Source organism: Lagopus leucura, unplaced genomic scaffold, assembly GCF_019238085.1.
Source record: "Lagopus leucura isolate 7727_CA_CO unplaced genomic scaffold, USGS_WTPT01 142-9_obj-0_obj, whole genome shotgun sequence".
Lineage (NCBI taxonomy): Eukaryota > Metazoa > Chordata > Aves > Galliformes > Phasianidae > Lagopus > Lagopus leucura.
In genome coordinates this window covers 17,361-32,683 of record NW_024963449.1, presented here as the reverse complement: position 1 = coordinate 32,683, position 15,323 = coordinate 17,361, and the positions used below count along the sequence as shown (strand labels likewise).

General features: G+C 53.0%; 1 protein-coding gene across 1 annotated transcript; it reads right to left on the bottom strand.

Moving 5' to 3' along the window:
- Window positions 1-3,031: 3,031 nt before the first annotated feature.
- Window positions 3,032-14,883, bottom strand: LOC122191142 (nectin-1-like). Its single transcript, XM_042891340.1, has 6 exons — window positions 14,872-14,883; window positions 13,910-14,303; window positions 12,960-13,262; window positions 12,526-12,643; window positions 10,604-10,755; window positions 3,032-3,712 (listed from the first exon to the last, which is right to left on the bottom strand). Exons 1-6 carry the CDS (start codon window positions 14,881-14,883, stop codon window positions 3,171-3,173), a joined length of 1,521 nt encoding a protein of 506 aa, XP_042747274.1. The 3' UTR covers window positions 3,032-3,170.
- Between the last annotated feature and the right edge of the window lie 440 nt (window positions 14,884-15,323).

The following is a 15,323-nucleotide window of genomic DNA, read 5'->3' as shown; positions in this document are numbered from 1 at the left end:
GAAACAATCAAAGAAAAGAACTGATCCTCAGTCAGGACATCTCCCCCAATGCTGCTTTGTGCCACCGAGGGTTTGGCTCCTTTTTACTCCCTACATTCACCCCAGGTGTGTCACACGTGCAAGGCACACAGCTCCCACAGGGTCTCCATCCCCATTCCTGCAATGCATCCCCCACCTCCTGCCCTCTGCAGCTTGGGTGCTCACATCTCCATGCACGTGCACTGCTGTCTGTGGGCACAGGGGAAAGAAAAACAGCCCAGGAGTGCAGCAGCCCCTCGTTAATTTCGTTCCCCTCTCTAATTGCTTGAGGATCAATCTTTGGAGCCTCTCTCCCTGCAGCCTTCAGGGATTTCTGCTGAACTGTTGTTTTGTTTTTTTTTTGGGCTCCACATCAGGAAAATGCCTCCCTCTGTCCCTTATTGCAATCAATGCTACCATTGGAGTCTGATTAGTTTTTTATTTATTTATTGAAGCTAAAGAAAACTTCAGGGTTTTGGAGGTTTTGGTTTTTTTTCTTTTTAACCTTGACTGGATGAAAACGATTGAGCAAAATGGAAAAAAAAAGCATCTTGTAATTAAATAAGTGAAAATAATAACATCACTGGGGTGGATTGCAATGAATAACGTGAGAGGGAAATGCCAGCAGAACAGTCTGCACATAAAGAGGGGGCTTATCTGGGGCTGTGACCCTGGGCACACACAGGGAGTGATGCTTTGACTGCATCAAGGCAGCTCTCAGGTGAAACATCAATCTGCAGTGTTGTCTTGGTTTGGTTTTTTTTTCTCCTCCTACCTTGCTATAGATGAACGGCTAATCAGCTCGCTAATTACCACCCCAATAAGTCTTTCGCTCAATTAGCTGACCTTGCAAGGAACAGCAAGAAGCAAAATCATTGCAACTCCAGTGTGATGCTGGAGGAAGCAGGGGTGAGGAGCAGAGGGAAGCACCATGCACCTTGCATGGCACAGCACCCATGCTGAGCCTGTGGGTCTCTGGGTGGAAAATCCTCACCTGCCCCCCTTCTGAGCCACATCATTGTGCTCCTGTGGCTGAGCTTCTTCCTAGACCTGAGCTGCTGCAGTGTCTGCACTGATATGGAACAGCAAAAGGTGAAGCTTGGCAGCATCTAGCTTGGAGATCCCATATTGCTGTGCTATCTCCATTCTCTGAGCCTCCTTGTTTCTCCATACCCCACGTGGCTAACTGTGAGGACTGTCTGTGGATGGGAAATCTCCAAACGTGACACCTTTAAGTGAAGGCTCACGGCTGTCAAAGCGTATTTCCTTGCAAGTCTCTACCTTGGGCACCATCCCACCACCCAGGTCTGCATGCCCTCACTGCAGCACATCACACCCAGGGTCTCTGGGACACAATTTCACTGCAGGCTAAGCTCCCACTGGCAGAGCATCGACAACCCTGGGGACATCTGGACCCACAGCACCACGCAGTGCAAGACTGGACCTCCTGGGACTAAGATGGCATGTGAAAGAATCACTGCTGGACACAGCAATTTGCAGGGTCAGAGATTGCATCCCCTTCATTGAGGACACAGAGCTTCCTGTGGCACGGGGCTGCTCTGCCAGAAGCCAGGAAGCAGGGAGGGCTGGCAGGAACAGCAGAAAGATTACAGCGCAGCAATCGGATTTCCCTCTCCTGCTCCCCACTAACGCAATAAAAGTGAGCTGCAGCCTGTAGGTATGAGCTGCGTTGCCTGGCCTGAGCCCTGTGTGCATGGATCAGAGCCCTGACCTTGGCTCATCTGCATGGCTCGGGCTCCATGCTCTTGCTCCTGCAGCAGTGTGACACTGGGGAATGAAACCCAATGGGTAAGGCAAGGGGAGAATGAGTCCTGCTGCTTTCAAGTGTGCGTGACAACACAGCTCAGAAAACTGGGGGTTTCTTTCCAAACCAAAAGATTTATTTATACATCAATTAAAAAAAATAAAAATAAAAAAGAGCAATAAGCCCCGACCCAGTGAAGGTGGATAAGATCAGTGTCAGGTCCTAGTGCCTGGAATCCCATCTATCCACAGAGCAGAGATAGCAGCAGTCCACAAGGCAGGGGGAAGGAGGATGAGAGCAACACGCCAACTCCCTCCTTCCTTCCTCTCTACCTCCCTATCTACTGAGGCTTTGCTTAGAGGAGGGACGGGGTACTGGGAAAGTGGCAATCAATGCAGGCGAAGCCATACGTCCCCAAATTGCTAAAACAGAGCGAGCTGCCCGCATGCTCTGCCTGAAAGAAGGAAGAAAGAAGTGTAAACACACGACGATGAAGTCTGAGTGGTATCATAAAAGACAGGGGACCCCAAAGCCACGGGTGGGCGGGAGGATGCGTGCCGGTGTGCAACAGGGCTGAGAAGAGCCAGCACCTCTCTGAGCCGTCACAGAGGGAACGTCAGCAATAAATACTCCTTGTCTTTCTTTTAAAACATGCTCCAACAAAGGCAGAAATGAAAAGCCAGGAGGGTGATGAACGGCAGGAGGGAAATGGCAGCTCTGTTGCTCCGCGCTGCTATCAGCCCATGCACCTGGGGTTTGTTCGAGGGCTTTCCTTCCCCATGATCCCTGTATTGAGCCATTGTGACCTGGGAGCAGATCCTCAGTGCAGTGGGAACACCCCATATATCCCACCGAGAGCAATCGCTTCCCCCCAATTGTGGCACCTCCACTTCCTTTGCCGTGAGCTTTTCTGCCCCCGGACCCCCTCCCGAGGTTAAAGCAAAGAAAAGACGACGACATACAAACAAATTCCAGTGTTTCAGGGGGGTGGGAGCGGGAGGAGGAGCCTCGGGGAGGGCGCTCTGAGACACGGAGACACAAACAGAGTGTAATATACAGGCTGGGCAACAGTCGTTAAAGCAAATAGTAACACCTAAGCCACCGACCAATACAAACACCACAGAAGGGGACGAAAAGTCGTCAAGAGAAATTAAAAAAGCAAAACCAAAACCGAGAAAATAATTACCCGACCTCCCACCTCCCCATCCAATCCTCCCCTCCCTTTCCCCCCACCCCCCCCCACCCCCACCAAACAAATGATCCGTAAAGCAAAGCTGCCCCCGCCCCGAGCCCCCGGTCCGTGCATGGCTCCGCTCGGGGATGCGCGTGAGTGTGTGTGTGTGTGTGTGTGTGTGTGTGTGCATGGCCGGAGCCGGGGCGAGCCGAGCTACACGTACCACTCCTTTTTGGAAATAAAAGATCCGTCATTCTGCGAGACCATGTTCTCTGCTATGTCGAGCTGCTCGGGGTCGTACTGGAAGCCGAGTGTCCTTTCGTCGTAAGGTTCAGGGTGCGCTTCCCCTTCGTCTACCGTGAAGTACGGCCGCTTGGCGTCCTCCTCGTATTTGTTGGGGCCGCCCAGCTTGCGCTCAGCTCCTGCATCCTCATCCTCATCCTCGTAGGTGCTGCCGCCCAACGGACCCGGCTTCTTCTCGTCGTCTGAGTCGTCGGGGTACTGCAGGTTCTGGGCCATGGGCGGGTGGTGCTGCGGGATGCCGGCTTTGCTGTAGCCGTTGCCGTACACGTGCTTCTTTGTGCTGTAATCACCCTTGAAGGTGTGACGCCGGCGGCGGAGCACCACAAAAAGCACCACGGCCACCACCAGGACCAGCGAGACTCCTCCCACTATGCCCCCAATCACAGGGGTGGGGATGTTCGGCTGCACCATGGATTTGCGATCATCGATTGGAGACGGGGTGTAGGGAAATTCTGGGTAGGAAAAGACAGATGGAAGGGGGAACAGTGTCAAACCATGCGGAAACGCGCCCTCCCGCCGTGCTCTCTTTTTCTTTTTTGGGGGGGTGGGGGGTGGGGGTGGGTGAGGGGGTGGGAAGATGAGGGTAAGGAACAGGGAAGGGAAAAGCCAGGGAAAGGGGAGAAGGGTGCGTCCTGGCAGGGTCAGCACATGGGAGCTCAGTGCCAAGCTCAGCGAGCCGCATGCAGGAGCCCAGCAGCTGGAAGCGGTGTGTCCTTCCCACCCTACTCGGATCCCACATTGCCCAGTGCCACCAGTCCAGGTGCAGGCTGGTTTATGCTCCACCATTTTGGGTCCAGTTTGCCAACGCGTATCGACGGCCCCAGGATGCTCCTGTGCCCACCCCATGGCCACGGTGCTTCATGTCCCCTCCTCAGCATCCCACCCCATCCTGACCCGCAGTGCCACTGCTCACGCTAATCTCGTTCCTACAGATACTGTGACCTATTTATATCTATATAAATAACCCAAAGGAGAAGAAGAAAAGAGATGGGAAAGGCGCTCTCTTCTCTTTCATGCGGTTTGACACACGGCATTGGCACAGATAAAGTTTGATCCAGGATTTAAATCAACCCAGCACTTCCTTGGCACAGTTACAGCCCCTGGCTAGACTCAGCTTTCTCTGTCCAAGTGCACATTAAGTGTTGGTGTCCAGGCAGCATCGGGCTGCCTCAGTCCTTCACCTGCCCCTGAATTTGGTGAGCAGATGCCAGATTAATGCCCCTTGGCATCCCCCAGCACTGCCAAGGAGGGTGCCCAAAGCCATCCTGCTCAGAGCTATCATTGCTGCTCTGCAGCCTCCTGGCCCGCAGCTTTCACCCCAAGGACAGGACAAGCAATGTGAGCACAGCCTACAATAAGGGCAGCCAATATGGTTGAGGAGCATGAAAGGAAGCGGAGTCCAAAGGAAGACGAGGCAGTGTCTGCTTTCTGTCCTCTCTGCATGAGCTGGTAGAAATGTGTCCTGATCCAGCCACATTACTCCACTGGGGCTGGAAGTCCTGAACAAATGAGGGCAATGCAGGGGGTGGCTCTCCCTACATCACATTTCGCCCAGCTGCTAAGGAAGAGAGGGGAAAAGAGCTTCCCCTGGGTACACACAGTTCCAGAAACAGCTGCACAGTTTGGACAAAGGTTCTGAATTCGAGCAACCACCGGCCTGATCTTTTTGGCACAAGCATTTTGCTCGTGCCTGAGAGCTGCTTCACTCCTGCCTTTCCTGAGACATCCCAACGACAGCATCGTGCTTCCTGCAGAGCAAAGCCTCACGAGCCAGCAAGAGGCACAGAGCAGCACGGCGGGCAGCAGGGCTGGGGACAGGCAGCTGGAGGGCTCCCTGCTGCAGCCAGAACAAGGAGAAAGGCACTGCACAGGCAGGAGGCAGCAACTCCTTCCAAAGAGCAGGAATGAGGGAATGCATTTCAGTGCAAGGAGCTGGGCTCGGGAGCTGGGAAGCCAAAACCACATGTTGCTTCAACAGAAGGCTTGTCACAGCCAGCTGCTTAATGCAAAACCTCTTTGCAGAGACAGCAAGCAATGTCACGTCCATCTCCTGGTAGTGCTGCTCAGCTTCAGCCACACACACACATCCACACAGCACCCATCCTGCTCTGTGCCAGTTCTCAGCCCAGCCCTGCAATCCCAAAGCCATGCACAGAGCAAGGGCTCACCTGGAGGGCTGCAGGGTTGGAGCAGCAAGCTGGATATGTCCTTGGTGTTTTCCCAGCCCACAGCTCTGATCTGAAGCCTCTTCCTACCTGGCATTACCTAACAGCAAGGCTGGTTTTGTGCAAGGGACCCCACTTTGAAAAGCCTCAGATAGGGCGTGCGCAGAGTCCTTAAAGCCACGCTGATCCCCTCTGCCTCCCAGCTCTGGAAACTGGACACATCCAAAGGGGAAGGCTGTGCACACCTCCAGAAGGAGCTTGACCCACTTTCCCATTGCAAACCTCACTCAAAGCCAATCACAGAGGTATGAAAAGGATGTTTTCCTACCTTTCCCACACATATTTAGTTTCTCATGCCATTCATGCCACCTCCCCCAAAAAACACCCACCTCCATGCCACCCCCTGGTGCTGCAGACACCACCACCATCACACCGTGCTCACAATTCGTGTGGGGAAGGCTCTATTTTCTGTTCAGATCCCATCCCCACCCTCCTCGCAGCCGCCAGAAAAAACAAACCCAACCTGCGGGCAGAGAGGATGGGAGAAGCGAAACGGCAAGCCCAAACCCTCCCAAACAGCTCTCCTCCCTTCACCACAGCCTGGCAACGGGGCTGCAAGGAGGGAAGGGGGGAAGGGCGGTGGGCAATGGGTACAGATGGGGTGAAGGAAGGCGGGGTGGTGGGGAGGGGACGCGTGCCACAGCCGCTGGAGGGCGATGCAGACCGTCGCTGCCCATCCGAGCATCCGAGCGTCCTCCGAGCGCCGATCTCAGCGCGGTGCCCCGAGTGAGGGCGGGCGGGATGCTGCGGGTCCCGCTGGGCACCGGTTCCAATGGATGCTGTTGGCACAGCCGCTCCCTGCCCGGCGTCAGGATGAGTCCCTGCCGCCCACCCACCCGCTTTTGTGTCTGTGGTGTAAAAAGGACCGTAAGCGTGGCGTGAGGGGGTGGGGGGGAAGGAGGGAAGTGTGGGAAAAGGAAAAAAAACCCTTTTTGTGCTCGAGGGGTGCGTGAAATTTTTGGAAGCCGGTGCGCTGCCTCTGAGCCCCATGTGAAAAATCCATTAGGAAGAGTCTGGGGAGAATTAAAGCCGCTGTGAAAAGCGGACGGGAGAAACAGGAGACAGCAGAGCATAGGGAGGGGGAACAAGCCAGGCTTTAATGCCGGCACGAAAAGCCTCCCCCTTGCTGCTGCCCTCGTAAAAACAGGGAGTGCTGCATGAATAGGAATTAGAGCAGAGATGCTTGCTGCCCGCTGCCCGCTCTGCCAGCTGTTGCATTCAGCCTGGCTTCCTGTCCCCGTGCCAGCTCCGGGCAGCAGCTGGGAGCCCAGTGACAAGGGACAGCCCTGAGCTTTGCTTTGATCCCATGGAAATAGGGAGCGGGTCCGGCAGCACCCATGGGTGCAGCAGTGCCAGCCTTGGGGAGATGAAGATGCCAGTACCATCGCAGGGGTGGCTTCAATAGGCCCTGTGCTAAAGCCTCATCTTGCTTTTAATGGTTGGTTTCTGAAGAAAAAGGAGACTTATGCAAATCGTGCTGCCTGTCCATCAATCCCTCCTGTATGGCTTTCTGAACGTGGTGGCCGGCTTCAGCGCTGAGAAGGAGCCAAAATTATCCCTATCACAGAGCTCTTGGAGAGAGCGTGGGATCCCTGGCAGAGATGGGACCTAAACCTCATTAGACATCAGAGAACCCCCTGGGGCAGGAGCTGCTCCCGAGGGCAGGAAAGGCCTAGATCAGAAAAAGCCATATTTTTAGACACCAAACAATCTTCTTATGATAGGCAGGAAAGCAGCTTTTAAAAGCCCTCCTGCTCGTCGCGCTGCTGAGATATCTTAAAGGTACTGCTTTTGTGGGCACATTTTTTTGTTGAAGTCCCATTTTTATCTCCTTTCCTTCAATCCTAAGGGCCAAGGAAAGAGCTAGCACCAGCTGAGACTCTCAGAGGAGCCAGAGGCATTGAGGCAGATGTCAAACTCCATGAGAGGGTCCCATTTGGACGTGTGTCAGCCCAAGCTGCTCCCTACGTGGAGCTCTGGTTTCCTCCTGCCTGGCCAAGCCAAGCACCTGTTGCAGCACAGCAGGATGGGGAACAGGAACCTGAGAGCTCCCAGCTCCCGGATGCTGTCTGCAAACATGGCAAGGATCGTTGCATTTTATTTCTTTTAGGAGACAGATTGCAGACGGCAGCCTTTCCACCCTCCACACCCAAACACTGCAGGACTTTGACCCGTTCCGTTTGGCAGCCCCATGCATGAGTCAAGGTAGGAGATAGCAGCAGACAGGGCTGTAATTTCAGAGCCTGCTGGCATTGCTGCTCACTCCCTCACAGCAGCCCTCACGCACGCCCATCTCTTGCTCCTAGGGGTCCTACTTTCCTCCCAGCTGGAGGATTCCTGTGCTGGAATAGGAGGCAGAGGGGCAGAAAAACCACTGGCAAGCAATGCAGGAGTTCAGCAGCTGCTGCGGGTGTGTCAGAGTGTGACGGCTTTCGGGCCGGATGCCAGACATGTCTTAGGCTTTAATCTCTGTGTCAGGTCACCTATCGCCCGTCAATCAGGCACTGCTCCCACTGGCACAGATGCCATCAGATGGGCTGCAGCAAACGCTGCTCACCGCCATCCCCTGGGGCAGCAGCAGGCAGAGCCCCCCAGCCTCAGCGTCCCCAACGGGGCAGCCCTGAGCTGAGCCGGGGATGCAGCTGTTGGGGATGAGACTCTGTGCTCTGTGCACAGTGCTCTCCCTCGTGCTCAGAGCCGTCACAACCCCGCTGGCTGTGTGTGGTGACCTTGCTGTGCTGGCATTGCTGGCGCTGTGTAAATAACTCCCTACTGCGAGCCAAGCAGATCTGGGGGGAGATCCTGCAGCCTCCCTCCCCGTCCTACATCCAAGGCCAAAGCTGCAGAGCTGCCCATGTGTGCAGAGCTGATGTGTACACGTGTGCCTAAAGACCAGGAGATGCACATACACTGCTGCACACAGGCACATCTCCATGGATGCGTGTATACTCACACATACCAGTGCACCAGTGCTCATGGCTGTGCAGCAGGGCATCCCCATACAGGCATGCAGCTTTGGAGGGCTACCTGCATTCTGGAACAGATGCAGAAAGAGGGCACACACAGCTGTGTGCATGCATGTGACCTCCTCTCCATGCAGGGCTGCCACGCATGTGCACGCAGACCCAGGCAGTCCATACCCACTGCCTTTTATAATGTCACCCAGCCGCCCATAATAAATAGTTACATGTCACACTACATGGCTTGCTTGCTACTGACAAAGGTCCTGCAAGGCAGGAGAAGCTATTACAGGAACAGATTGCGGGAATAAAATATTAAATTTCCACTTATCAATCTCTTTAATGTGCTATAACTCCAAGAGCATCATTCAGCCTTCTCCTCCTGAACGAATCGCCTCCCAGCCAGGGCTGACCCATCCCTGCTCCTCCTCCCCGGGGCTGGGATGAAGGATGCTAGGGCAGGATGGGTAGGAAGGAGAGGATGTCTGCTGCAGGTTTTTCTCTGCATCAGCCTTCTCTGTCATGGGTTTTATTTTTTTCCACTCCCGAGGCTGGCTGCTCACTAGATTGAACTCCATTTATTGCATTGCATTTCTTGAAAGAGGTTTCGTGGTCCACTGACAATCCCTAAATTGCCTGCAAGACCCAAATAAATGTACCTGTAAAAGCTGGGTGAGGAAGGCTGAACCCTCCCCAGCACTGGCCTAATCGTTCCCAAGGGAGAGATGGATAAACATATTCAGATCCAATGAATTATTAACAGTGTGGGGTTTTTTTACATGGTGGAGCCCTGGTTTAGCATGTCAGCTGCTCATCCCTCCTAGGGAGCAGGGGCTGCTGCGTCCCTCCATCCCACTCGTGTAACCTCAGCACCACAGTTCAGACTTTTGGGAATAAATTGGGACTGTGGGCAGGCAGACCCCCACTCCAAGTCATTCCCTAGAAAACTTGCCCATTTTCCCCTTGCTGAGTGTTAGAACCTGTGCCCTGAAAACCACCGGGATGGGGACATCCTGGTTGCTGTCCCCAGTGCCCAGAAACATGGTGCTCTGGAAGGCACCTTGCTGAGATGGGTTTTGGAAATGATTTCTGTGGGTGTTGGGCAGGGATATGGCAGGGCAGGTGCTGTCCCACGTCTGTGCTCAACACAGAGCTCTGTTAGTCTTGCTCCTTCCACCAGCAAACAAAAAATCCCCGAGAGAGAGGCAGATAGCAGGAACAACAAAGCAGGCACGGATCCAGGTCAGGAGGTGCGAATTAAAGGCCCTCTACCACGATAATGATCACAAATAAATACTTCATAATTAGCATCTACTTAGCACATCCCATCCACTGACCTCCAAGTGCTCGGGTAGCAGAAGATCATCCTGGTTTCCCCACACTGCAGAGCAGGGAACTGAGCAGTGAGGCGCCGATTGGAGGCTCATTGGAGGAGGTCAGAGCTCAGCCCTGCTCGTTCTGCTCCCCACCACTGCTCCCCAGCTCCCCTGAGCAGGTCTGCTCCCCCAGCAACCCCAGTTATTCTGCTCCACCTGCTGCTTGGCCACAGTTCCCTTGGGATGCAGGGGTACCCGATGGAGAGCAGCACGGAGCCCTCGGCGCATCACCCCCCATCCTGGTGCATCTTTTTTTTGGGGGTAACACCATTCTGTTCCGGAGCCCTGGCAATGCTATTCATGATGACACACACAGCACAGAGGAACACAGCGTTGGACGGAGCACAGCTAAGAAATCACCGAGTTGCCCACGATCAGCAACACCTGAACAAATGGCTCACCCATCTCACTGTCAGCCCTGTCCTCACCCTGCTCCTCCTGCCTCCCAACAAACACACTGCTGACATGTCTCGGCTTATAGCGTGCCCAACCAGCTATCTGAGTCCAAAGCAGACAAGGGAGAATGAGACTGAATGCCTCTTGGTGTAAGAAAGAAAAACACAACGAGAGGAAAGGAGAAAAACCCAAGCACACCAAAGCAAGACCGGCACAAAGCAACGACCATCTCTGCTCCCTTCGCATCACCAAACTCCCCACTGCTGGAAGGAGACGCTGGAGATTCGAACAGAAATTATGACAACATTTAGGCTGGTAGAGGTGAGCAGCTCCCACCCTCCTCTCCCACCTCCTCCTCTTTCAGAGCAGCCCACGTGGTTTCCTACCTGTGACATTGACTTCCACCAAGCCCGACCGCGTGCCGATGGCATTGGAGGCCTCACAGATGTAGGTGCCAGCCACGCTGTAGGAGATGGGGCCCTTGAAATAGATGGTGTTGTTCTGGATTTCTACACTCCCTGGCAGAGTCCCGTTTGGCCTGGGAGAAAAAAAAGATCGTGCTAGACCCCCAGGATGGAAAACACGGGATGGAATTCCAGCCTAACCCTGCTCTATCCTGCTGTCCTGCCCGTAGAACTCCCGGTTGATCAGCCAGTGTTAATTGCAACCTCAGCTTGAGTAAAGCAGCCCTGATTTACAGTCTGGCCTGCCCATGTCAGGAGAATCAGGTGAGTGTGGAAGTGGAATAATGCAAAACTACATCTAGAGGTACACAGAATAAATGAACAAAGGCAGATAAAGAAAACATTAAAAGCCTGTGCGTTAGGAAAACGACACACATGGCCTGGTTATTCTTAATTACTGAAGCAAAGTCAAGTAATTACTTCTCTTAGGCAATTAAAAATTACTCAAGTAATTCTTTCCCCTCTTCTCAACAAAAAATGTGCCATATTGCTGGCAATTTGTAAGAAACAAAAGGGAATAATGGGGTATAATTACATTTGCAGAGTGCCTAAGTGCACACACACACATTTTGCATGCCTATATATACACACGTATGGCAAATTAGTCACAAAAAGGGGCATTCTTTCCCAGTGCTGACTGAAGAACAGAGAAGCCCAACGTTGGTTCTCTGCCTGTGGGTGACTCAGGGTTCCCAATCTGCAAGGAGTTCCCAATCTACAAAGATCTGGAAACTGCTGTGGGATGCTATGGGAGGCTGCCATCCCTCTCACAGCTCCACTGTTGCTCATCGCCGCCGTCACTCCGCCTTTCCTCTCCATCCTCTTTCAGGTCAATAATCCTATATTCAGTCCTAAGCAACCCACTAAATGTGCAAAAGGGAGAGGATGGGAAATTGGATCGAAGCGCCGTCGGGCTCAGAAACCTGCCCTCGTTAATTCTGTGCTCTCCTCTTCATTTTTCTCCCCACAGGTCTTTCTCAAAGGAAAGTATTGATGCTCCTGGAAACCCTCAAAAGGACAGCAGGCTAAAGGCAGGCAAATGGCCATACAGAGAATTCACAGGACAACTGGCTGCAGTGACAGGGATGTTGGTGCTGTCGGCTGGGTCTGAACATGCTGAGAGCTGCCCAGTGCCCAGGAGCACAGCAAGAGCTCAGGCTCCAGCTCTGCACGTGAGAAACTGCAGGAAAAAGGGATGAAGCCACTTGCCCAAAAGCAGAGAGAAAACCTTGGCATCTCTTCTGCCTCGGGTGCCACCCGGGGTATCTTTGCCTCTAACACCTCCCTAGCAATGTTGAGAGGAACCCAGGGAGCCCCCTTGGAGCTTAAGTGAGCTGGCAGAACCAACAGAGAGAGCTGGGGATGAGAAGCAGAAGAAAGGCAAGAAAAACAACCCTCTTCAGATTTGTATTGTGAACAGTTTGATCTGGAAGGGAAATGAGAGAGAATGTGCCTGGCTCTCTGCAAAGCCATTCTGAGAACCTCTCTCTGACAAACGCCAGCTGAAAAGAAGAAAGCATCCATTTGATCTTCCTTTTTTCTAAAGTCTTGTGAGCACTTATGGCAAAGAGAGGGAGAGAGAAGCACCTCGGGTTCCATCAATTCCCACCTGGCTCCCCAGGCACCCCTCGCTCACTGCTCGCTCCCCTTGCTGTGCTCAGCCAAAAGCTGCAGCCCTGGAGGAGGAGGAGGAATTGCTTCTGCTTAATGTCAGATGCGTGGGGATGCGGTCGGCACCGTGATCCCAGTGGGACTGGGAGCTGACCAAGCAAAGGGATTTCAACAGAGGTTCCTTGGTCTTGTTGATGCCGTGTGCAGGAGGTGGGAATACTGCAGGTACTTACAGCTTCCATTCGTAGGTGTGAGCTGGGGGGTTGGCATCAGACTTGCATATCAGCTTGACATCTTTCCGATTGAGGAACCAGTTGCCATCGAAGCCCTCGATGGTGACTTCTGGCTCATCTGCAGCGGGATGACAGAGAGAGGGAGAAGGATGGAAAAGGAGGGGATGGCGTTAAGGAAAAGGAACGGGGAGGGAGCAGGAAGAGAGAAGGAGGCAAGGAGAGGGAGAGTGAGCGAAGGAGCGAGATGAAGGGAGGAACAAAGGAACATGGCAGAGGCAACAAGGGAAAGGAGGTATGAGAAAGGAAAACCATACAATTACTCCAAGTATTCACCCTCCACAGAAAGAGAGCAACCCCCACTCCCCCCCCCTGCACCAGACCAGCATCATCCCTTCACACAACTCATTTCCCCAGCCCCTCCAGTGTTTGCTTACACTGCACGTTGAGGGTGATGCTGTCAGTGAAGCGGTCCAGCTGGTAGTTGACCACACACATGAGCTGCTGCCGATGGGCTTCACGGCTCGGCACCAAGCGGTACCGGCTGATCACCGTGATGGTGCCATTGCTGTTCCGGATCTCCTGAAACTCTGCTTCCCCTTTCAGCTTGGTGTCCCAGGTGACGGTGCTGGGGGGCTTCCCATTGGAGGAGATGCAAGTGGCTACCAAGATCTTTTCTGTCCTGCCTGACTTGGCGATAAGCGGCCGCGTGGTGCCCTCCATCCGATTCGTGGGTTTGGCTGCAAGGAAGTGCAGAAAAGGAGGAGGAGGAGGAGAGAAGAATACAAAGGGGTTACAAAAGCAATAGGAGATATCAAGCACCACTGCGACAGACCTCGTGGTGTACGCAGAGCTCCTGTAAACTGCTAGCGGCTGCTAGACCTGCCCTGGATGCATACATGAAGGAAAGTCCCTTCTTGCAATAGGTTTTCATCCCCATGTTAGTATGGGAAACCCAAATTGAAGAGCAAATGAATCATGCAGATGTTGGGTAGAGCCTGTTCACTCACAGCCTTATGCTCCAAGGACAAGCTCTACTTGTGTTTAGGATCTGTTGTCTCTCCTCTCTCTTCACCTGACAGACACAGGGTGTTAAAACTCACCATGCCCTTAAGGGACAGGTCATTCTTATTCTACCTGCATTAAGAAATAAGGTAGCTGGGGTCTGGGAAGAGGAAGAGACATTCCCAAGACAACCCAATGAACCACCTACTTTGGCTTCCCTGCTCTCCACCTCTTTATGGACAACGTGAAAGAGCATGAGAGGTGAAATTCACACCAAAGGCTCAACCTTTGCCCTGAGTTCCCAAGACGGGAGTCTCAGGTTCCTCCAGACCTGTTTAACTGGAAGCAACAGCTTGCATCACGGGCTTGCCCAGTAGCTTACCCAGCACTGTGAGGTTCAGCTGACTTTCCCTGTTGCCGGTTGGGAAGGTGGCAAACTCGCAGATGTAAACCCCCTCATCCTCCAACTCGAGCCGAGAGAGCTGAATGGTGCCATCTTTGAAGGAAGGGTTCCGGAAAGTCACCCGTTCTTTGTAGGGAGAGAGGATGGAGACCCCCATGGCAGGGTTGTAAATGGCCACATTCTGCTTGGTGCCGTTGGTGACTTTCTGCCACGTGACCTGCGTGATCTTCACATTGGGGAGCGGGTTGGTGAAGCTGCAGTGCAGGACCACGTCTGTCCCGATAAATCCCGAGACTGTGTCATTGACTAAGACAGTCTGAGCTTGCAGCGCTGCAATGACATGGGAAAACATGAATATACACACATAATTGGCCTAGAATAAGGAAAAAAAGAACAATTCTTGCATGCTGGGCCCATGAACAGCTTCGCTTAGTCACCATGATCAGCCCTAAAGCTCTACAGCTACCAGGTTGGATCAAGAATACTTTCCTTTTGCCTTCAACCTCGGAAGGCACCGCATCATTTATTGTAAGTACACAGAACTTGTGTATCCATAGGCACATGAAGGCACAGATATTTATCAGCACAGCGTGTCCCAACATATGCTAACACAAACTCAGACACCCATTTAATCCTATTGGAAGTGCACCAGTAATTAAATGAGCCGCAGAGACTGAGGCCCTGATTACAGAGCAGCAATAGCTCCCACAGAAGAACGGATTTATGGCAGTGGTCATACACCTTGCATGAGCTACCTGTATGATCTGGGTGGTTTCAGTGGCCTTATTTTTAAGGACTGAGAGTAGGATCCTTCCATCTGGGTTCTGCAGAGGAAGGATGGAAGATGCTTGGGAGAAGCTGTGGCTGTGCTCCCAGCTGCTATTCTGTCTCGTTTGAGTCCTCCCCTGCCAGATGGAGAAAATGTCTCCCACCAGACTGACCCTGAAATTCATCTTTGGCTGCCACTGTGTCTTTCCCTAATCTGTATGTTTAGAGATAATGCACTGATAATTATACAGCCAGTATTTCTATGAGAAATACAAGGGGGAAGGAAGGCGGTGAGAACGAGAAAAGCAGGTTTTGCTCGCTGCTTCTGGCAGCATCTGAAACTGGATGTATTCTGGGAGACAGAGAGGAAAGGGAAGAAAGAGGGGGTAAGGAAAAGGGAAAGAGGTACAAAGAGGGAGAAACATGAAAAGGAAGGGAAAGAAAAAAGGAAATTGACAGCAAGAGAAACAGAACACATCTTTTAGCTGACAGGACGTGAACATGGCCATGGGTGTCCCATTCCTGCAGCTTCAGTGCTCTCTCCCCTTCTCCTCCCCTGCACACTGAGCCCATGACCCCGAGGACAAGCCTCAGCAACCCAACCCAGCCATGAGACGCCATCAGC

What these genes read in the sequence shown, in the direction of transcription:
- LOC122191142 (XM_042891340.1), bottom strand. An exon ending in CATCACCCTCAACGTGCAGT is followed by an intron (nt 12,644 to 12,959) that starts GTAAGCAAACAC and finishes ATCCCGCTGCAG; the next exon opens with ATGAGCCAGAAGTCACCATC. An exon ending in CACACCTACGAATGGAAGCT is followed by an intron (nt 10,756 to 12,525) that starts GTAAGTACCTGC and finishes TTTTTCTCCCAG; the next exon opens with GCCAAACGGGACTCTGCCAG.